Consider the following 25,104-nt stretch of genomic DNA (forward strand, 5'->3'; position numbering starts at 1 on the left):
TTCAATTAACATAAATTAAGAGAATATCAGCAAGGATCAATTACAGAAAAAAAAACGTATTCAACCTTCTTCTTCGTTCGATTCTTGAATATCAAAATATAAAGGAAAGAGAAGAGCAGGAACGGAATGAACGGAGGAGGACGGCCGAACGATGGACGAGAAAGAGAAGGAAAAGAGAAGAGCAGCCGGAGAAGAGGATATTAGGGTGAGATTTGATGGAATTGGGGATTTTGGGGAGAGATACAGGAGATCGATTGATGAAATTGGGGATTTTAGGATTGAGATGCAGAATTACTACAAGAAGAAGAGGACTAAAATGTCCTTTTCTTTATCTTTCAATTAGACAAACGGTGGAACGACATCGTTTTGTCTTATGGAACGACAAAAAAAAAAGGACATTTGAGTCCTCTTCTTCCTCCTCTCGAAAAAGAGGAATTTTAGCTAGTATCAATGGCAGATGTGAGGAAGCAAAATTCCAGGTTTCAAAATCAAATTACCTGATATTTTTTTTTTCCTAGATCTCAATGAGGGCAAATGCCTCCATTGTAGACCTGTTTCTGCTGACGTGGCGCGTTGACTTCACGTTAATCGGTCATAATTACCGGTTATACACTTTAGTGGGAAGTCATCAAAATATTGTACAGTTTTTATATGTAAAATTCTAGGTTGTATAAAAAAAAAAGAGTGAAAAATGACAAATGTTGTACACCACGTGAAATTTACTTATATTAATCGGAGTAAAGTTGAGTGGCCATATATGTAATTTAACTAAAAACAAGTAAGACGAAAATTGAAAGGGTATAAGTGTAATTTACTCCGTAGCGTAACACAACCACTAAAATTGGAAAAAAGAATAAAAGTTGAAGAGAAGCCATGGATTAATCAAGCAAGCATATTAAGAAAGAAAAAAAAGTCAAAAGAAAGAAGGAAGGGATGGAAGAAAGCTCAAACAGTGGAGGAGAATGGCTAAGTCCGGCAGCTCGTTTATTTCACGCGCCGAGCTTCAACTGTCATATAATAGCGATTATCGGCTGCCGGACAACCATGGATCCAAACTCTATAAAGCTCGGATTAAACCAGTCTTTGATTCATCATCCTCGTTTCTCTTCCAAATTGGTATGTTTTTCTTTTTTACTTTTAATAGATCCAATCCAATTAATTACTCGGTTATACTAGATTAGATCAGAATAAATACTTTTTTGGGTGATTTCTTTGCTAATTATGGTTTTGCTAATTAAGTTTTTCTGCATAGAATATTAATTGAACTCCAAATTTAGCTTTGAGGAGCAAGACTCTTACGGAGTGTTTGTTAGGGAGATAGAAGAGTAAGATGGATGAGGGATAAGCTTTTTATCCCTCAAATCCTATATCCAGGAGGGCTGGGATAAGCTCCTGTGATTTTAATAAGATGGAAAAGTCCATCTTATCCCTCAAATTAATGTTATGTAGTTTAAATAGGGTTAAAATAGTAAAATGTATTATTTTATCTCTATCCCTATCCCACGTACCAAACATTGAATAATAATTATCGACTATCATATTTTTATCCCTATCCCAACCATTTATCCTTATCCCTATCCCAACCTTTATCCCTATCCATATCCCAATAGAATACCAAACGATCCGTTACTACTTGATTGAGACTATCTTACTTGATTTTTATTGGCTAACTCATCATAATCGAGTCCTTAAGCTTTTAAGGATTGAGCTTATGATTTTATTTTTTTTCGGATTAATATGCGTTTGTTTCAGCTGGTTTTATTTGCTATTACATATAGATAATAGTTGTTTTTATTTTTTAGCAAATAGTTTTCAGTTTCATGTCAATTCGGCTATTCATGTAATTGCTTAATGAAGCAAGGCTTTAAGGTTTTTCTTATTAAAAATGGTAAATTTATTACTGTAAAAAAATGGTAAATTTTTTTTTTTTTTGTTGTTGAAAGGAATCAATCAATTAATCAGAATGAGAATCAAAACAAATAGTGTTCTGCAGTTAAAGCGGAGTAGAAAAAGCGACAAATTCGTTAGCATTGGAAAGGACATGACGTGCAACGTCATGAGCACCCCTATTCGCTAGACGCGGAACAAAAGACACTTTAAAATCGTGCTTTGTACATAAAAGAGTTTTACAATCTAGAATAACTGAACCAAATACCGAACGGTCGACCTTAACCGAATGAATATTATTCACTACCGAGAGAGAGTCACTTTCAAATAGGACGTTTACACAAATGAGGGGGAGTTAATAAGATCTTAAACTGATTTTAGACAAAATAAGTATACATTGAACAATGCTAAATTTAATAATTAAGCTACATTTAATTGGTTATTTTAGATTTTCTAGTTTTTTTTTTTTTTTAACTTAGATTTTCTAGTTGTTCTCCCCAAGTTTCATTTATAATTCAATTAAAATCAATTAATTTATTTTTCTAATTTTAATATTTTATTTGTGATATATATTTACATATTTTTTTTAAACTAAAGATGTAAAAAAAGTCCAATTTTTATTTATGGCGTGCGGCCCTCTACTTTTATTAGGTGTTATCTGTTTCAATAATGCATTGATTACAAAAAAAAAAAAAGTCCATAGTGTTACTAATACAATTAGGCTCTGTTCTTTATCGCTGAAAAAAACTGAACTGAATTGAACTGAACTGAATTGAATTGAACTGAACTGAATACTGCTGAATACTGTTGAATACTGAACTGAATTTAACTGAATACTACTGAATACTGAACTTAACTGAATGCTACCGAACTTAACAATAATGATGATATTAGACTTTAAAATAATTTTCATGATAATATTGGACATTAATGAACTTATAATAATAATAATGGTTCTAATAAATTTAATAATATCAATAATAAATAAATATATTATTAAAGATAAAACTAAATTGAATATCAAATAAAAGTCCGGGATGATAAAATCTTGGCTCGATAAAAGCCTATGAAATTAAATAAAAATAAGTCTAATTTAAATTAAAAATACAAATTACATACAAACACAAATTTATATATAATTTAAAGCCTATGAAATTAAATACAAATCTTCATATGAATACAAACTCTTAACTTTTTATTTTAATTAAGGGTTAAAGTGCAAAAATAACGTTTTGGGTCAGAAGTAATTTTACCTCTAACGTCTAAAATGGTGGAATTTTATCCCTAACATTGATAAATTGGATAAATTTGAGAAATAATTCATAATATGGATGCAATTCCTAATTTTTAAATATGGATGCATACTTTAGTTTTATTTTTTTATTAAACCATATATACTTTAATAAACTATCATTTCTTGACTTTTATCTAATTTATAGATAATGATAAACTATAAATAATAATAATAATAAATAATAATAATTAATGATAAATTATAGATAAATAATAATAATTATTATAATAAATTATATATAAATAATGATAAATTACTGAATACTGAAACTGAATGCTGAAATTGGATGCTGAAACTGAATGCTGAAACTGAATGCTGAACTGAATGCTGAACTGAACTGAACTGAACTGAATTGAACTGAACTGAACTGAACTGATTGTTACTGAAATTAAGTGATAAAGAACAGCGACTTTTCAAAAATATACCAACTTGTTTCAATTTATCGTCCCAAATACACGTCCGGCTCATATCCGTTAGACTGGGCTTGTATAATGAAAATTGATCATAGGTACAGGTTCGCTAAAGCTCGTCTATTTTTTGGACAGGCTTAGGATTGATAAAAATAGCACGGACCGGTTCAATCCGGTCCGCCTATTAATATTAATTACTAAAGTATATATTTATATATTTAATTTTAAGTATAAATTTTATTTTTTATAATTAAAAATTAAGTATATATTTTTAGGTGAGTGTATATGGGTTGGGTTTGGGATTTGCCCAGCCCGATTCGAGCCTGCCTATATTAATGGTTGGGTTGGACTGGTCTTGGACTGAACATTTTACATGAAAAGTCGGGCCCGACCCATGGACAGATCTAGTTTATCGATAAATTTATTTAGAAAGTTATACAGTAAAACCTCTATAAATTAATAATGTTGGGACCATGAAATTTTATTAATTTTTATAGAGATATTAATTAATGAATAAATTATTAATTATTAATTTATAGAGTGATTTTAAATTTTTTTAAAAATAAATTTGAAATTACTAATTTAAATAAAGTTTTTTTCCAAAATTAATGAACAAATAATTTTTTTTATCTAAAATCAATGAACTATATTCATCATATTTTTACGTAATAAAATTAAATGTACATTATATAAGTTAATTGAACTCGAAAGTTCATTGTACTTATGTTAAAAATATTCAATGTATCATAATTAATGGATTACTATATAAAGTTCTATAGAGTCATATTTTGATAAATTATCCTAACTATATATCTATATATACTTGGCATATGTATTTGAGAAATTATTAATTTATAAAGATAATAAAATAATATATTTGTAAAGGGTTGTTCTAAAAAATTATTATCTTATTAATTTATTAAAATTAATCATTTTTTTAAATTAACCCAAGTCGGGATCAACAGAAATTATTATTTTAAAAAGATTATTAATTTATTGAATATTAATTTATGAATATTTTACTGTATATGAAAATCATAAAATAGTTAAATCAGTTCATTCAATTTTTTCACTTGGTAGGAGTAACATTGAATTGGAAACTTCAGTGTAAACCAAACCTACACTTTCCTAAAAAGGATATGGGAAAATTTGGTGCTACCTTTTTTTACAGCCGCTCTAATAATGGTTAATATTAATACTTCATATCGTGTTATTTCTATATTACAAAGTAATTAAATTAGTTTGAGATGTATGCTTAAATATAAGAGTCATGAGTTTTTTTTTTTTTTTTGGTAGAAAAGGAAAAGAAAAACGAACAACAAAAAACTACCCAGGAATTAGCCTAGGAAAGCTAACCCCAATCCTATCTTCTAAGAGAAGATGAGAGATGAAACTAGGGGAAACAGGAAGGATAGTAACGCCTAACGTCCCTTCATGGCCCGCCGCCGCCAAGCGATCAGCAACACGATTCTGCTCTCTAAAAATGTGTCTGAACTCTACGAACTCAAAGGAGGAGCAAAGCCTTATAATAGCTTTGATGAGGTTGCGACTGTTAAGACCCATAGAATGATTCTCAGAAATCATTTTGATTGCTTCCAAATTATCAGACTCCACAGAGAGCCTCTTAACACCCAGCCTTTTAGCAAGATTGATTCCAGTAAGAATAGCCCAGAGCTCCGCAGAAAAGGAAGAACCCAACCCTAAATTCTGGGAGAACCCAGAAAGCCAGACGCCCCCTACATCTCTAAGCACACCTCCAGCCGCAATCTTACCGTTACTGAGGCAGGAACCATCAGTATTCAGCTTCACAACCCCCTCTCTTGGCATGCTCCATCCCACGAGATGGACATCACAACACTGAGAGGCTCTGGCAAGGGACTCTCCTTTGAAACTATCGATAATAGAGAAAAGATTTTTCGAGAAGAAATCAGCTAAGTTTGTCATAAAAACAGTTTTATCTCCAAAAATCTCCTCGTTTCTCCATTTCCAAACTTGGTGACAGATAATAGCAAAGAAAATGTCACCATGCTCCATGTATGGAAGCAACTTTCCTCTAACACCATCAGAGAACCAGTCGACCTCAGAATGTGCCATGAAGGAAGAGAAAATATGGTGTGGGAGAATTTTCCTCCAAACCTCTTTACTATTAGAGCAATCTCTAAGAGCATGGCACAAAGTCTCAACATGGCCTCTGCATCTACTGCAAGCTCCAGAATCAGCCAAGTGCCTTCTGTGCCTATCCGAATTAGTAAGAAGCCTGTCCTTAACGCCCAGCCACAGGAAACTCCTAATACGGAAAGGAACTTTAAGGGTCCAAATCGACTTCCACACATCCGAGGGAGGATCAGATCTAAAGAGAGAGAAAGCTTCAAAGGCCGATTTGCAAGAATAAACTCCATTGTTAGTCAGCGCCCAACAGTGCCTATCCAAGTCTTCCTCTTGATTACTCACCTTCACTCCCCGCATTCTAAGGAGAGTCTCAAGGCTAAAGAAAGTATCAAACTTTGACCAGATCCAGTCCCCTTCCGAGTCAACCACATCGGCAATCCTCCAGTTGCGTATATCACTAGGCGGGGGGGAAGAACACACCTCAATTAACGGTTTATCCCCAATCCAGTTATCAAACCAGAAACTAATGGACTTACCATTCCCCACCTCCAGGCCAACTCCCGAGCAGAACTCATCAAACACAGCACTAAGTCCTTTCCAGAGGAAGGAACAATTAGCAACTCTCTCTTTCGGGCCCCCGAAGATTTTGTCTTTCCGATACTTACCACAAAGGAGGCGAACCCAAAGAGAGGAGGGGTTTTGCCACATACGCCAAAGGAGTTTCATTAATAAAACTTTATTATTGTCATTTGCTTTCCTAATACCCAGACCCCCAGAATCTTTAGGCTGGCAAACCTCACTCCAAGGCACAAGATGGATCTTCCTGCCCTCCGCAGCTTCCCCCCACAGGAACCTACGGTTAATCTTGTCAAGATCATTAAGCACAGGATCCGGAAGCTTACAAGCCTGCATGATGTGATTGGGAGCAGCACAATTAACAGATTGAATTAACGTGAGGCGGCCAGCGAGAGACAGAGTCTTGGCTTTCCAAGTGGCACACTTCGAATTAGCTTTATCCAAAGTCTCTTTGAAGGAGCCTTTAGACACACGCTCACTATGGAGGGGAACGCCCAGATACTTCCCAAGAGAATCAGTAAGAGGAATACCTGAGAGATCACTTAATCTCTTACAGACTCTCTGATTCATATTCTTAGAGCACATCATCCTAGATTTCTGGATATTAAGCTTCTGCCCAGAGGCCGAACAAAAACAATCCAGAATATCCATAATGACTCTCAACTGCTCCTCATTACCCTCAAGAAAGATAAGGACATCATCTGCAAAGAATAAGTGAGTCACCTGGGGACAGAAGCTGTTGATCGCCACAGGGTGGAAACTCCCATTATCAATCGCATCCTGAATCAGGTGAGAGAGCCTCTCCATAGCAATAACAAAAAGGAAAGGGCTCATAGGATCCCCCTGACGGATTCCTCTGCCCGGGGAAAATTCCTCCGACATATCCCCATTGACCATAACTTGAAACACAGGAGAAGAAATACATACCTTAATTAAACTTCTCCAGCTGTCCGGGATTCTAGCTCTCTCAAGGCTCTCCATCAAGAAATCCCAATTAATTCGATCATAGGCCTTCTCTAAATCCAGCTTCAGAGCCACAATGCCTTTCCTCCCCTTCCTAATCTTCATCGTGTGGACCATCTCTTGGGCGATCACCACATTATCCATCATTTGTCTACCAGGCACAAAGCTACCCTGATTCTGACAAATGATCGCAGGAAGAATGCCACGGATTCTATTAGCCACAATCTTTGTAACAGTTTTGTAAAGAACATTACAAAGACTGATAGGTCTCATATGCAAAAAGGAAGAAGGCTTATCAATCTTAGGAATCAGAACCAGGAGGGTTCTATTAACCAGCTCAATATCCTTCGAACCACTGAACACCCCCAAGACAAAATTATAGATGCCTTCCTTCACTACATCCCAATGCTTATGGTAAAAGCCCGCCGGAAGACCATCAATCCCAGGAGCTTTAGAAGCCCCAATGCTGAAGATAGCTTGGTCAATCTCTTTTCGGGAAATAGGTTGAAAGGCCTCTTGACTACAATCCTCACTGATTAAAGGAAATGTAGCAATAGAGTGAGCCCTCTCCAAAAGAACAGGTTCCTCTTTGAACAGCTCTCTGTAGAAATCCAGGGCTAAGTTCCGAATAACCTCATCTTCATAAACCCAATCACCATTAGAATCCTTAATGGCCTCAATTCTATTTCTCTGCCTTCTGATCAGGGTAGAGAGATGGAAGTATTTGGTATTACGATCCCCATCTCTAATCCAGGACTTCCGAGACTTCTGGAACCAAAGGAACTCCTCCTGCCTAAGCACAGCCTCCAGCTCCGTCTGAAGGGTTCTGAGGAGGCCCTCAAGGCTATGATCAAACCTCCCCTCCAACCTGCGTTGAATGCCCTCCATCCTCTTTAATAACTTGTTCTTCCTTCTGATAATATGCCCAAACACATTCCTATTCCACCCCTGCACCTTATTCCTGAACCCTTCAGCAGCTTGCAGTACATACGAATGAGGTCTCCAACTCTCATGAACGAACTCTTTAAACTTAGGATGGGACTCCCAAGCCAACTGATACCGGAACGGTCTCTTACCCCTAGGATGCTTACCTCTCAAAAGTCTAAACAAAATAGGACAATGATCCGAATGACGGAACGGGAGGTTCAACACAGAGCACTCGGGGAAGGAAGTTAGAGCTAAAACATTAGCGTAGACTTTGTCCAATCGAACAAAAGTATTATTACGCTTCCAAGTGAATTTATGACCAGAAGCCCCCAGATCGGAAAGCCCACATAAATCCATACTATTCTTGTGATGCAGACAGCGATTAACATAATGATTGGATCCCCCTCTCTGATCACTCATAAAGGCGATATCATTGAAGTCACCCGCCACAAACCAGGGCTCCGAAATGATGACACTCATAGAATAGAGAACCTCCCAGAGCCGTTTTCGATTAGACAAGATAGGGTCAGCATACACAAGGGTAATAAAAAAGGGAGTATTGCCGGAAATACTCACTTTACAATGAATGAACTGCTTATCCATGCTAAGAATATCAAAATGAATCCGATCTGGCCTCCAAAAAAGCCAAATCCCCCCAGCCCGGCCAGTTGCCTCCGATCTAACACAGTGCCAGTTCTTAAACTTCTTAACCACCTCATCTGCTTTCTCACCACTAATCTTAGTTTCCAAAAGAGCAAAACAAGATGGATTAAACTGCTTAATAAGATCATTAATATGGATACGGGTAGCCTTGCTAGCCGCACCCCTAACATTCCAAAATAACAAATCCATAGAAAGGAGGACAACTGACCACACCCCTACCCTAAGCTAGGTATTTACTAGGGGCTCCTGAGAGCCTTACCGAGGTACCCCCGGGCCCCCTCTTATCTGGAAACGCCAAAGTGTTAAGGCCACTTTTTTGTTTTCCTTTAAGCTTTTTCATATTAGTTTTGTTAACTCCCATAGATTTCCCAATCCCAGGATCAATACCAGGAACAGGAATACTAACCTCATTTGAATTCTTCATCCTTCTAGCTGCAAGGGTCAGGGTCCCCCCCTGGGCTTCATCCTTAGAGACAAAAAGCGGGTTCACAGATTCAACCACCTTCTCGACTGGATCTACAGACTCTAATCCTGGAATACTCTCATCCATATGATTCTCATCTTGGTCTGACTCTTGAACTTCCTCAATCATCAGGGCCCCAAATCTGGACCCAGGCAAGGCTACTGAAGAAACCCCAGCCTCCTTTCTAGCTTTGAGGACAGGCTTCTCCTTGACATTTGGAATAACAGTAGCTTTAGGAGAAAGGGACTTAGAATTTGTGTTGATATCAGGAGGACGGTTGTGAACCACTGCAGGTTGATTCCTACGTCTAACGGGCCTCTTTGCCACCATCCAGGGACCAAAGTTCCCTTCATACCCCTGGTTCCCTCCAGTAATCCGCACACTACTCTCAACCCTCTCTATAACAACCCTCTCCCTTTTAGGGCAACCCTCCTGAGAATGACCATACATGCCACAATCATAACAGATGTTATGTAAACCTTCATACTCAATAAAGAACACTTTATCCTGAACACAGAACTTAGAAAGTAAAGGTTTAGCCAGATCAACATCTATACATACCCTAGCAAACTTACCCCTAATGGCCCCAATTGTAGTCTTGTCCACATGGTGGACCTTACCAACCAAACCTCCTATTTTACTCAGAAAGTTTTCACTGTAGTACTCAATGGGAAGGCCCGGGAATCTTACCCAAGTCAAGATCCTGTTAACCGAACAGTCGTGAGGATTAAAATTAGGAACCCAAGGCCTTAAGGCCAAAACATGATTGGAAATGATATATGGGCCTCCCTTGATAACCGAATTATAATCCTCAACCCTAGTAAATTTAATGACATAGTAGTCATTTTCCAGGTCAGTAATACTGACTTTACCTTTCCTTGCCCACTGCGCTTGTATTCTTTGGGCAAAATAGTTAAAACTAATTCGCTTACCCAGGACAGTAACAATCAAAGACACCTTCCACTTCTCTCTAAGCTCACGCTTCTCTGCAGCGGAAAGTCTAATGACCGGACAGAGAGGATCCTCCTGGCCATTATCTTCCTCATCAGAATCCGAGAACATATCATCAGAATCTCCCACCATTAAAACTTCCTCTAAAACCGGCTCTTCCTCAGCCACCCCCATGACCGTGTCCTTCCAAGAGTTTTTACCAATCTCGCTCATCTGAACCCTAGGTCTGGGGGAGACCGTCTTCCCATGAGCTACTCCTACAACACCCACCCTTCCCGAATTATTAGAAACATCCAGACCCGAGGCAGCCTGCCTCCCCGTCGTAGCCCCTGCCTGCCCCTCACAGCCCGGAGGAGAGGATCCCGCGCAAGGCACTGCGCCGACAGCCCCAGCCCACTGCCCGACCGAGGAGCCGGCAGCGCCTGGGCAGTGCCCGGCACTATCGGCGCATAGCCCTGCGCCAGGCACCCCCCTCCCCACTTCTCCCCTCGAGATTGGGGGAGCCTTACCCCCGGCATCAGAAAACCCAGCCGCCCGTATCTCCCATTGATCCGCACCCAGCCGCGACAACCTTGTCGAATCTGCCGCCTGTGGATCACAAAGATCCGTCCCCAGTTGCACGGGCGGCACCCGCGAGAACCCTGCTGACGCACCATCCATGCCCACGAGATCCCTACCGACGCCCCTGGATTCCCCTGCCTCCACCCCGCCAAGCGCCCCGCCCCGATCTACACTAGGTGCACGCTCGCCGCCAACAAAACTTGCCTCACCCTTCTCGCCCCAAACCACCAGGCCACCGCCCCCTTCCTTGCCGCAAATCCCCTCCAGATCCGACCCCCCCTCGCCGGCCACAGCCCCCCTCTCCCTAGATCTATCCCTAACACGCTTTACCATGAACCCTAGCCGAGAGAGAGAGAGGAGATAGATCTAACATCTTTTTTTTTTTTTTTTTTTTTTCCAGAACATCTTTGGAAAATTATTCTCCAACTATAGAGTTAAACTTCGCCTCCTCAAGTATGGATTTCTGGCTCCGCCAATAACCACCTGTATACCATATCATAGAACCATTTGAACCAATAGTTTAAACTGATAACTAAAAATGTGCAAGAATAATTTTGATTATTATTTCCGACACTATTATTTATATGGGAAAATTACAAATATAACTCACGTGGTTTCATCGATTTGAGATTCGTGTCTGTGGGTTCTTTTTTTGTTGCTAAAAGACGGATGAGGTCCTTACTGTTAGCAAAACCAATAACTTTTAGGTTGAAACTGTCAATTTGAGTATTGATGACTTAAAAATAAAAAACTTCAAGAATTAAATTTGTTTGATACCACAATCACCATGGAACCACTTTTTCTATTTTCCAAAATCATTGTTTTCGAAGCTTTCTCTTTCTAAGTACTCATTTTCTCTCTCCTAACCAAACAATAAAAGGGCGGCCCGGTCGCATTATTGGGTCCGGGGAGGGGTCCCACCACAAGGGTGTATTGGGGGCAAGCCTTCCCTTGCCAATTTAATTGGCAAGAGGCCGCTCCTAAGACTCGAACCCGTGACCTCTGGTCACACGGCAACAACGTTTTACCGTTGCGCCAAGGCTCGCCCTCCTCCTAACCAAACAATACTTAAATAATTTTAAAACTAAAAAGTTGAAGAACTAAAGCTGCTTACAGTATCATCCAATGTGCTACTATGGAATGAATCTGAACTATATAAGAGGCAGTGTCAATCTTAAAAGTTACTATTAGCCTTTGTTTGGGAGTTTGGAGGTTAATGGAGGGGAGAGTTAAAGGAGGTAATGGAAAGGGAAGGGAAGTGATGGAATGGAAAGTTAACAATTAACCTTGTTTGGGAGTTTATAGGATGTAAATGAGGTTAAATGTTTAACCTTGTTTGGGAGTTTAAATATGGAGGGGAAGGAAGGTTAAATTTACTCTGCAGAGACAAGAAATTTTAAAAAAGTTTACGTTACTCTCATTAACCCCCAATTTGGAGGTTAGAGGAAGTAAACATTTAACCCCATTAACCTCCATTTACTCTCAAAAAATAACTCCCAAACAAGGTTAACTCAATACTTAACCTTCCGTTACTTCCATTTACTCCCATTAACCTCCTCCCAAACAAGGGCTTAGTTTTGCTAAGAGCTAGAACATGTCCTCTCTTTTTGAGACAAATCCACAAACACTGTGTATAAATTGAAAAAACTAAATAAATTTCCCCTATTTACATTAGACCATTTTTTTTTTTTGATAAAATTTACATTAGATTTTAATACCAATATGTTTGTGTTTTTTTTTTTTTCTCCCAATAGGTGGAAAATGGGAGGAAAATGAAATGGATTCCAACTCCAGTAAATCTAGAAAATCACATAATAACCCCAAATCTAGACCAACAAATGGAATCCCCAACCCAATTCATAGAAAATTACATATCTCATCTCACAACAATACCAATGGACATGTCAAAACCACTATGGGAACTCCACATCCTAAATCTGAAAACAACAGAATCAGAATCAATTGGAATCTTCAAGATTCACCATTCAATGGGAGATGGAGCATCTTTGATGTCTCTTCTTTTGGCTTGTACTAGAAAAACATGTGATCCTCAATCACTTCCTACTGTCCCTGTCCAAAAAAGAGCAAGTGATTCTGGTTTTTCTGGTGGTGGATTTTGGTGGGTGTTTTTGGTGATTTGGAGAATGTTGAGATTGGTTTTGAATACTTTGGTGGATTTGGTTTTGTTTGTTTCAACTATTGTTTTTTTGAGGGATTCTGAGACTTGTTTGAAAGGTGGATATGGTAAAAAAGTTGAGATGAAGAAGGGTAAGAGATTTGTTTATTGCTCTGTTTCTTTGGATGATGTCAAGCTTATCAAGACTCATATGGATATTGTAAGTCCCTTTCTCTCTTTATTTTGATAGTTTTCTTTTGGTAAAAAACATCATTAGACCCCTGATCTTTCATTTTTTGGTTCATTAAGCTTTTAATCTTTTATTTGGATACATTAAGCCCCTGATCATTTATTTTTGGTCTTATTAAGCCATTGATGACAAAAAATGGTAAAATTGACTATAAAATTCGGTTAACAGACTGTTATTCATTGCATCTGGATTCAAAATTTGCATTTTTTCAGTGTTTGAAAGCAGTTTTGGATGTGTAAAGTGACTATAGGAAAACTGTAAAAACCTTAATTCAAACTGTACAAAATATATTTTTTAATAATTTCAAATACAGATGAAGTTAATAACGTCATTTTAATAGAATTACATGTTCAGAACTTACTAATTTGGTCATCAAGGACTTAATGAGACCAAAAATAAATGATCAGAGACTTAATATATTCAAATAAAAGATCAATGGCTTAATGAACCAAAAAAATAAAAGATTAGGGGCCTAATGATGCTTTTTGCCTTTTCTTTTAATTATATCACATTTTAAGTAAGTTTATCGGTCCAATAGCTCACTGTAAGCAAGCTCAGTGAGGCAATAGATCAATTTAAATAAATTAAGGTGATCAATAGGTCATTTTATATAAGTTTAGGAGACTAACGATACATTTAATAAATTTAGGGAGCCAATCAGTCTTTTGGGTCAAATTCGGGGGCTCATGATGTATTAAGTCTTAAATTTAGGATTAAAGCGCTATTTGGTCCATGATCTATCCAAAATGTTGATTTTTGGCCTTGGTCTATTATTTGGTAACATTTGACTTCTGATCTATCCAAAATGTTAGTCTTTACCTCCTAACTTATTATTTGAGGTTTCAACAATTTTGGATAGATCAGGGGTAAATGTAACCAAATAATAGATAAAGAAACAAAAATAAACATTTTGGATAGATCAGGACCAAATGTTATCAAATAATAGATTAGGAGTCAAAAACTAAAATTTTGGATAGGTCGGGAGCCACATAGTGTTTTAAGCCTGAAATTTATCATTAACTTCAAAGAGTATGATGGTATCTACCATGCATGTAGATATTCTCCATTTTATTCCAATCTATTCTTTGTCCCTCGTGCATTTAAAAATACATCTACAATATATTTGAAATAGACCTTACTAATATAGTTCAGTGATTTCTTGTTCCGATGTGGATTAGTTCATTACTCTAATGTAAATGAGTTTGCTGGGATCCTTCTGGTGTTTGATGTAAGACAGAAAAATGATGAAGGAGGGGTTGGAACCAGTACTCCGATGTTTAAGTCAGCAAAGCTAAAAGAGAAAGAGAATGAAAAGTATGTAGTTTAAATGAGCAGGAAGAACGATACCTTTAGTGTATAGTGTACCTTTTTATTTATCAGAGGATTAGACTGTACGTCCTAAATGAGTTGGAGCTCACATGACATCCGTTTAATGGTGAAAGTTTGTTGTCAACCTAGAACGATTGTACCAGTTATAATTGTGGCTCCCCAAATCAAAGCGCAAAACTTGTGTAGAATGTGCATGACTTGGCTGTTTAAGTGGCATCAGAAGTTACTCTTTAGGAAGGGATTATCTCGTTAGGCCACGTATAACACGATTACTTGTGTTTGATATCACCTCCTTTAGAATTGTTCTTTGCTCAGATCTTCCATCTCGGGACCACCCTCTCTTAGAATCATGTTGTTATGTTGCAATTTCAACGGTTTCTGGACATGATATCATATTTGATCTAGTGGTCGAATTTCAAATTTTAGAAATTCCATTTGTGAGTGAAATTCCAACACATGTTAAGATGAGTTCATATTATACATATTCCAAACTTAATTAAGGAGTTTACGTTGCGATGATTTGTCAGAAATAATAATAAAATTAGTTTTTATCAACTTGAATTGACATCATAATCAACTTTAAAGGACTAGATTTCTTATTATTCCTTTTTACTATTCACTTATGCTCTATTTGAATGTGATTAATTTATAGTAGACAATAAACGACGTCATTCTGGGAGTAACACAAGCTGGTCTTTCGCGATACCTCAATCGAGAATCTGGTAACTTCATTTTTCTTTTGCCTTTCATTATTTATTTATTTATCACCTATGTATAATGAAATTTAACGAGCATTAAAAGTTTTTTTCATAGGAAATAAATCAGCATAAAATACTCCATCCGTTTTATATTACATGTCTTTTTAAAGATTTGTATAGAAATTAAGGATATTATAAAAAAAGACATTATTGCCCTTATTTCTTGATTCCAATATTTATTTATTCTATAATAAGTTCATTGTTCTAATTAATTTCCGTAAACTTGCGTTTTATAGCAGTAAAAAAGATGACTTAACATGTACTGATCATATAAAATGACATGTAATATGAAACAAAAAAGAATCTCTAGAAAGATATGTAATATGAAACGGAGGTAGTACTGAAAATTAAGTGGTAGGACTGACTACATATGGAATTTTTTTAAATAAAATAATTAACATGTATTTTATCTATTTAATATATATCTTGTACTGTAAGCAATGATACAATCAATCAAAAAGAATTATAAGATTCAAGAATGCTTGTATTGTGTAATCTTTATTTTGTTTTTTCAGGAAAATTCTTTACTTTGTTGAAAATAAACATTAAGCAATGAGAAATTATTTAATATACCAAAATATGTTCATATCCAGATTAATTGAATTATATTATATATATATATATATATATATATATATATATATATTACAGGTGAAAATAATAAGAAAAAGAGAGTAAGGGCAACTGTTCTTGTTAATCTACGACCAGCTCCAGGGATTCAGGTCAGACTAAATGTATTATTTATTTATTTATTTTCATTTAAATCTGATTAATTAGTTCGAAGTTGTTTAAACCATTTTAAGTGATTGTTTTTGGTAGTTAAATCAGACCATCTTAAGTGACTTTTTTTGTAATTAAATATTTTTTTTTTGTATAAATTAATATTCGAACTTGAAATTTCTAATTTAATTAGAATCTAATTAAATAAATATTTAATTTTAATTAATTAATTAATTTATGTGTGCAGAAATTAGCAGAATTGATGGATAAGAAGGAGAAGAAGGGGAAATGGGGATGGGGAAATAGGATAGCATATGTAGTTGTGCCTTTTAATGTTGAATTACAAAAAGACCCCTTAGACTATATTCGGAAGGCGAAAGTTAGCATTGACAGAAAGAAGCTATCCTTGGAACCCTTTTGCACTTTTGCTCTTGCAGAATTCCTCATTTTCACTTTTGGTGTCAAGGTACGTTATAGCGTTCACATGGACTTCGAATGATTTGATTATTAACCGTTAGATTTATCTAATTATAAATCTAACGGTTAATGATTAAATTCATTTGGTCATTCAGAGTTTCATGTGAACATTACTTACATTATTTATTAGGTCTCATACACAAATAACCCTCTGAACTTGTCCAAATGTTGCAACTGCCCCCTCCAACTTTCAATTGTAACAACTTACCCCTTAAACTTGTCCAATTGTAAAACATAATCCCAAATTGGGAATTTCTTTACCCCGTACTTGAAGCAACCATAGAAACGTTTCCCCGGATTCGTATTACGCCAAAGATCTGATTATCACACTCCACGGGCGTTGCAGATTTTGTATTTCACGTATTTCTTCAATTGCAGTCCATGTCAGCAATATGAGGTTATGTTTTACAATTGGATAAGTTTGAGGGGTTATGTTTTACAATTGGACAAGTTTGAGGGGTAAGTTCTTACAATTGAAAGTTCGGGAGGGGGGGAGGGCAGTTGTAACATTTGAACAAGTTCAGAGGTTATTTGTGTATTAGGCCTATTTATTATTGTTTTCCAGAATTACAAATATATCTATTAGATATATAATTATCTTATTTAGGAAATATATTATTTGATTGATTTGTAATTATCACATTAGCATAATTATAGGGCTTGTTTTTTTTTTTGTAAACTCTTGGGTATTTATACTCTCATTGATTAATAGAAATCCTCAAGGGTTCTACTTCTGTTATGGTATCAGAGCTTAAACCCTCACTGCTGCACTCACCTTCTCTTTCTCTTATGCTACTCTTTTTCATCCAAAACCAACCATGACCAAAAAAAACAAGCCCCATAATTATGCTAATGTGATAATTACAAATCAATCAAATAATATATTTTCTAAACAAGATAATTACATATCTAACAATATCAACATAAACGGTAAAATTTTATTTTTCATTTTTCAAAATTGAAGCAATCTTGAATGTGAATAACGGTACATATAGCAACTTTGGGTTTAAATAACAAAATTCACAAAATGAGACTTTTATCCGAACTTAGAAACAGAGGTAGAAGGGTATGAGAGTGGTTCCGCCTCTATCCACTCCCTTCATTTGTGGAGTACAATGAAGGGATATGCTTTGTTTGCCCTAGATAAAATGACGGGGTTTTGGCCAAGGTAGGGAAAAAATAAAAGAAGGTCAATTTGACTCTTATCATATTTGAAGAGAAGTGCAGATTTACTCATAAAACATGTGAAATGGGTGCATAAGGATGTTGTGCTCAGCCTGGAATACAATCATAAAGTTGAAAGTACCAGTTGAAAATGTATGGATTCTAATCTTTTTCCTTTGTTTACTCTTTCTTATACTTAGCATGGATGAATCCACTCGGCAACGCCGGCCGACCCCTTTTCGCCTTGCTTTCTGCTTTCTTAGCCCGACTTTAGGCCTTCTTTCATTTACCGGTGCTTCTGTAAATGACTTCTCAGCCTGCCTATTATGCTTTTGATCTGGCTAATCTGCTTTTGCTAATCGGCTTTTAGCACCCGGCTCCCGATCCCTAAAGTTCTCCCAAATACCAAAAATTTGTGGTTAGAATTCATTTTTTGTTTAGAAAAACAAAAACTATCTAAAACTATCTATAAAAATAATTAGATAGAATAGCTTCGACTCTGTCAATTGATAATGAAAAAACGAAATCCGGATAAATACCTCGTAGCCCACCTAAAAAGGAATATTTATTATTTGATCCATATCCTGACATAAGAAGTCCAATGGGAGCAATACTTGAAATGGCAATCCATAAAAAAACACCAATATTTAGATCAGTTAAAACAAAGTGATAACCAAAAGGAATTACTGAATAGCTTAATAGAGTTGATATGACTGCTATAGATGGTCCAATACTGAATAAATGAGTATCCCCCTAGATGGAAAAAGATTCTCTTTGAAAAGTAGTTTTGTACCATCCGCTAGAGCTTGAAGAACTCCTAATTGTATTTTGATTGATGACTAAGTTATTAATATGTTATTGATATAAAAATTGATCAAAAAGAAAGTAAGGTAGACCAAAGAATCCTTCTTTATTTTTATTCAAATTCAATTTTTATTAAATTTATTGTTATTAAACTCACCCAATAAAAAATCCTTCAATTCTCAATTCTCAAATCAAAAAAAAAATAGAGGAAATCATATTTTTATACAATATCTTAATTGAATTTTATATTATGATCAATAAATTCAGTTTAATTCTATATCTACACACATGAAAATCCGAACAAGACGATAATATATTTCCTAGAAAGTCACATAACATAGAAGGGAATGACGAAATAGAAGATGAAAGAAAATAAACACAAAGAAATGAAAGAGGATCGGATTCTATTTATACTCTATCTAAGATGAATCTTGGAGTGTTGTCTTTTTATCCCGACGGGGGCATAGCTAGCTTCTTTTTGGTTAGCGGAGGGATGGCTATTCAAGGATTCGAAGCTTTATCCGGTTTCTACCCGCAGGCTGCGGAGGAACCCTTAGGTTTTCGGGGCATTGGATTCTCACCAATGTTTGCGTTACTCAAGCCGAGAGGCAATCAAGAAGGCCGCATAAGTGAAGATATAACCTACGGAAAAGTGGGCTAATCCAACCAATCTTGCTTGCACGATGGAAAGAGCTACTGGTTCTGCTCGACCACAAATGGTTTCACTCTCACTCTTTCAGGAAATTTGCTCATGGAAACTCATGTAGCTAGCACACGATCATACGGGGTGAACAAGAATTGGGGATCGGATGCGGGCGAAATTCCCGCCAATGGCTGAGATGTTCAGTCGACTCCCTCCCCCTTTGTGGGGGTCCCGAACCCCTACGAGTGAGCAGAAAAGGGAGGAGGAAAGAGTCCCTGGCGAACCGTCATAATTAGTGAACAAGTGTAAGCTTCGTATAATTTTTTTATAATTTTACTTTTAACGTTTTCAAACAATATCAATTTTACTCATACTTAGTAAAAAAGTTAAACAGATCGGTTTATTATTATTTGAATCGTTACTTAATTATCACATTAGATATTTCAAATATTAATTATGTCTGAAATATTTGTTATATTATTAACATAGTTACAATCTGTCAAAATATCAATATTTAAGTGTGTTAGATATAGGTTAATCACCAAAAAAAATTGCTTGAAATTTTTACTATGTTATTAAAACAGTTGTTGATAAAGTTGTTTGGAAAGATTATAGCAGTCGAATAATTGTCAAATTAGTCCATTTTAATTTTCTATTAAATAAGGATAAACTTGGTATTGTTTGGTAACTTTAGTAGTAAAATTGCACTATTTCATATATTAAAGTAAACTTGCACTTTCTAACAAACGCTTGAGACAAATTTGGACATTATCCAAAAAAAATCAAACTCAGTCCATATTGGCATGAGTTTATTTTTTATGCTCCAAGTAGTCAAAGATCTATTTCACCACTATGTGGGTCCAAATTGTTAACCCTCCGAATATTGGAGATAAAATTTTATCATTTTTTATATAAAGGTTAAGGGGATGTTTGGTTGCTCATTTTCATATTTTTGTTTGTCTTTTCACTTCAAAATGAAGAATTTTAGGTATTTGGTTAGTGACATTCGGTTTGTCTTTTACATCTGAAAATTATGCTTTTATAAAAACAGGAAATTCTTGCTTTTTAGAGAAGTACATTTTTCCAACAACAAATAGCAAACAACAACAAACAGTAGGTAAAACAAACGGGCCCTAAGTATCTGTTTGGTTCACATGTTTGTTGTTTGTTGTTTACTGTTGCTGATAGGCAGCAGATATTAGTTTATTTTTCTACCAAGAGCACCTGTTTCAAATTTTTACACCATATTTTTTTTCTTGTTTAGAATTAAAAGATAAAACACAGTTCCGAAAAATGGAAATAAACGGATACTAAATATATATAATTAATTAAATGGTTATTTTATGCAGGTAGCTTCTATTATAGCAAACAGATTTCTTTCAAATACAACATTAGCATTTTCAAATGTGGTTGGTCCTATTGAAAAAATTAGCTTTTATGGTCATCCCATTTCCTTCCTTGCTCCCAGTGTTTATGGTCACCCACATGTATGTAATTTTTATATTTTTATTTTCCTAAAAATTAATTTTATTTTTAAAAATTAATATGTTAATATCTTTATTAATTAGTTTTTATATTTATTTTTATATTTTCAGGCACTGACAATTCATTTCCAGAGCTATGCAAAGAAGATGACAATTGTTGTAGCTGTGGATCCAGATATAATTCTCCATCCTCACAAGCTTTTAGAAGATTTTGAAGAATCTCTTTTACTTATTAGAGATTCTATTAAATATAAAGAACCACTTGATGCTGCCTAATCCATCCTTATTTATTTATCTAAGGCTGTCTGTGACGATTCGGTACAGAGTAGGTGGTGCTGGAATAGAAAGACTGTGCAAGAAGCAGTCCTAAAAAATGGTGATGAGGTATGAATAAATTGAATTTCATTTTGGAATTGAAAAGGATGTGATCAGTGGAGAATATAGGATTGTGGGGCATTTCACACGTACACGTGTAAAGAAAATTGTTAAATCGAACTTGTACAATTTTTTTTTGTATGTGTATATATACATGTTATCATTTTAATGTTATGTAGCAGTGTAAAACTTATCAAAATTAAGCTAGATTAGAACTGCAAAAGTAAGATTTGGTCATTTTAAACAAACTTCTCAAAAAATTTACGTACCACTTTAAAATCAAGTTGGATTTTGTAATTAAATATAAATTCAATGATTTAATTAACCATCCTAAACTTTAATTTGTCAAAAACAGGGGGTTGAAATCGTACATATTATAGTAGGGGTGGTTTCAATGACCGAGGGTAGTTCCAAAGACTGGAGGGTCGAAACCATCTATGGTAGGGGTGGTTCCCACGGCTAGGAGGCCTGACCCCTCCAGGTCCCTCTCTGTCTCCGCCCTTGGGAGTGATTATGGTATATTTATAAGGTGTGTTCCAAATACATGTAGACGGAGTTTGAAGTAGTGAGAAATCCCAGAGTTGGATTTGGATGAAAGTGGATAAAATCTACATGTTATTGGATCAAACTGTTACACAAGCTAGATAGGTAAATGAGAAATTATCAAAGAAAGGGATTTGAAGTATTAAATTAGAAGGAAGTGCGGTGAATTGTAAACTTTTTTCTCTTTAATAATGTTCGTTATATTATATGCGATTAATCCAAAAATAAAATCGGATACAGAAATATGCAATAGTATTAAAACTAGACTGATGGAAATTAAGTGGATGTACGTGAAATAAAGTGAAAGTATACAAAAGTGTATGAAACTTATAAACCGTTCGGAAGAACAGGTGTAGAGAAAATCTGAAGCTGGTATTAACAGCCTCATGATATAGAATATGTTAACGTATTTCAAGTAATTCTAAACTCTTTTTATTTATTTTTTTTGGTAGGAAAAGGAAAGAAAGAAAAACAAAGCAACAAAAGCTAACCCGAGATTAGCCTGGGAAAGCTAACCCCAGTACGATCATCAGGAAGCATAGAAAAGAGGAAGTCCGGGGGCGATGAGAAATTGGAGACACCTAACATCCTCGCATGGCCTTCAGCAGCAAGGCGGTCAGTAACCCTGTTCTGCTCCCTAAAGACAGGACCAAAGTTGATGGTGTCGAAGGAAGGACATAATCTTTTGATCTCTTTTACTAAATTTTGGCTGCTCAAACAATGAGCTTTATTATCAGAGATAACCTTGACTGCTTCAAGGTTATCAGTTTCCACGAGAAGAATCTTAACACCCAGACTCTTGGCGAGTTTAAGCCCAGAGAAGATTCCCCAGAGCTCAGCGGTAAAGGCGGAACCAATACCTAGGTTTTGAGCAAAGCCAGACACCCAAGCACCACCAACGTCTCTCAAGACCCCACCAGCCGCAATCCTCCCATCCGATAAACAGGACCCATCAGTGTTTAGCTTTACAGTCCCTTAACCAGGTCTATTCCAACCAACTAAATGGACCTCCTTCCTCGATGGAGAAGATTCTAAACTCTTTTTATCCGTTGTATATTAAAGCTTGATAACCCGCGAAGCCCAAAACGGGTTATATTCATTTCGCAAGCCCAGCCCATATTAAAGCCCCATGGACTAAGATTGGACGGGACCCGAATGAAGGAAGCGGGCGCAGCGAGTAAACCACCCCGAATTCCTAAACGGAGCGTCAAGACTCCCACTCAGAACCACGTTCGTTGCCATGAAAGCCACGAAAGGGACATGGCCTAAAAAGGGGTAACCGCCCTCAGAACGTGGCCCACTAAGGAGTAACCGCCCTCGTCGGTTACCCAAAAAACACCTATAAAAGGCCTGAAGAATAAGAGGGGAGGTACGTTCACATTTTTTCCCACAAAGCTATTGCTAAATTATAGACTCATTTTTACAAAAACTGACTTGATCGTCGGAGAGATTTCCCGGAGATCCTGTCTCCGTTTTTGTTTTGCAGGTAACTCCGGCAAAGAATATCAAAGCGGATCCAGCAAGTTATCATTGGTGCGGTGAAGGTGGACCTTTTTTTACCAACACTTGGTTAAAGGTACACGAAGAACATGTGATGCGCGTTTTACGTATACGTGCATGTGAAGGCAAGTGTACCTTAGTCGTGTATCAAGTAATAAAGTGAAAGTAGAGTATCGTTCCCACGAGGATGGTGATTATAAGTACTAATCTCTTTGCTTACTATCTATTATTTAAACAACCGAAATGTAGAGTTTGTTGGACAACCAAGCTAAGACTTAAGCAAGAAATGAAATAAAAATTACACAAATTAAGTGGGAGATTACTTATAATAAAAGAAACTAAGGCTTCTAGCTTCACTTAACCTCTTTGCTTGGTAATAACACGTAACCTCTTTTAAGTTGTTTTATCCTTTTTAAGATGGCGATTTTTCTTATTAACTAATAGTTCTCGAGATCGGTTCTAAACTCTCGACTAATTACTTTCCCTTGGTCCGGCTCAAATAATTAATCAAGAGAAGCATTAAGTTTTCTTATTTCCAAACCTTCGATTTATTACTTTCCCTTGGTCCGGCTTAAGTAATAAATCTAAGATTTGTAACAAGATTAAATCTAAACCTTTTTAACCTACTTTACCTTGGTCCGGCTAAAGTGATTACTTAAGATTCAAGAAAAACCGCTCAAGTAATTAGTTCTAAACTTTCGATTAATTACTTTTCCTTGGTCCGGCTCAAGTAATTAATCCAAAGAAGCATTAAGTTTTCTTATTTTCAAACCTTCGATTTATTACTTTCCCTTGGTCCGGCTCAAGTAATAAATTAAAGATTTGTAATAAGATTTATGAAAAACCTTGGAAAACCAATAAGCCACACTAAATGATCATTAGGTCCAACTTATGAATTTCGATTAATCAATTTAATCACGGTCAATATAAATGATTAATTATATCCAAGTAGAGAGTTGGCCCATCTCCTACAAGCATTAAGAATCATAAGTTAGTTCTCCAAAAGGATAAAGATAACTTAAATAGGTTAAACGTAATTACCACATAATTAAGGTTAAGATCCACTTTTAGCCTTAGTTAAGAGGGGTTTAGCCCATCATTAGATTAAAACACATTTTAGAAAGATAGATAATAGAGTTCATATTAATAAAAGAGATTAAAGTTTAGAAGAAACCGTAGTGACGATTACCGAACGAACTTCTTCGGTAACTTGAAACTTACTTTTATTAGATGAACTTTTGCACAAACAACACTCTAACAACAATAAGAACAACACAAACAACTGATTCTTAAGGATAAGAATCAACAAAATAACATTATAGAGGGAAGAATTAAGCCTAAGCTTGGTGTGTCTTCAAATGGCACCCAATGCCTCCTTTTATAGTAAAATGGTACACAAAATTCCAAAGACCAAGTCATCCTTATGGTCTCCCACTCCTTATCATCTGAATTTAGCATTTAAGAGAGCATGGGGGGAAGATTTTAATAATTTAGGAGTTGAAATGTCAAAGGAATCTTAGGCTTCAACATATTCATCAACTTTGGATAATTTTCTGGGCCTGATGCACTTCGAATTTGGAGATGATTATTATTAAACATTTGTTCATCTTTCTCTTAGCTTTCCAACGCATTTTGAATCGCCTCAATCCGAGTCCGTATGAGGGAGAAAAGTTGAAAATACGAAAATGTGTCAAATCTGTCCTAGTGTGAACAATTAGACTCTTATCTTGCAGCACCTATCCGCGACGAAGTGCACGCTGGGTGTCACTAAAGATCCTCTTTTCTTGTCTCTTTTACTCCCGAGCTGCCGCCTTAAGCCCCGACTTGGTTATTTATACCGAAAACCTTGCGAAAATGCCTAGAAAACACATAAAGTGGCTTAGATACATAAAATGAAGAAAAATACAAAAACCATCATTAAAATTTATTAAAATGGTACAAAATAGCTAGTAATTAAATACTAAAAATGCTATAAATTATGACGATAACAACACCCCCAAACTTAAGCTTTGCTTGTCCTCAAGCAAAGAAAAGCGGAAAACAATTTTATCGTCGAATAAGTTAACGTAAAGACAGGAATTATTTCAATCGAAAATGAGCAAAAATTCTATATTCAAATCTCGGACTATTTCTCTGG

General features: G+C 35.9%; 1 protein-coding gene across 5 annotated transcripts; it reads left to right on the plus strand.

Annotated features, from left to right (window-relative positions):
- Nucleotides 1–881: 881 nt before the first annotated feature.
- On the plus strand, nt 882–24,508 carry LOC136232391 (wax ester synthase/diacylglycerol acyltransferase 5-like). Of its 5 annotated transcripts, XR_010690482.1 has the most exons (9): nt 882–1,116; nt 12,559–13,140; nt 15,155–15,221; nt 15,909–15,979; nt 16,225–16,443; nt 20,415–20,552; nt 20,661–20,933; nt 21,920–22,836; nt 22,954–24,508. XR_010690482.1 is itself a non-coding variant. In XM_066021524.1 (7 exons), exons 1-7 carry the CDS (start codon nt 963–965, stop codon nt 20,823–20,825), a joined length of 915 nt encoding a protein of 304 aa, XP_065877596.1. In that variant the 5' UTR covers nt 882–962; the 3' UTR covers nt 20,826–21,156. The 5 variants fall into 5 exon arrangements, 3 of the variants coding, with proteins under 3 accessions (XP_065877596.1, XP_065877594.1, XP_065877595.1); XR_010690481.1 differs by having other exon boundaries at nt 21,920–24,508; XM_066021524.1 differs by lacking the exons at nt 21,920–22,836; nt 22,954–24,508 and having other exon boundaries at nt 13,040–13,140; nt 20,661–21,156.
- The last annotated feature ends 596 nt before the right edge of the window (nt 24,509–25,104 follow it).

Source organism: Euphorbia lathyris, chromosome 6 (assembly GCF_963576675.1).
Source record: "Euphorbia lathyris chromosome 6, ddEupLath1.1, whole genome shotgun sequence".
NCBI lineage: Eukaryota > Viridiplantae > Streptophyta > Magnoliopsida > Malpighiales > Euphorbiaceae > Euphorbia > Euphorbia lathyris.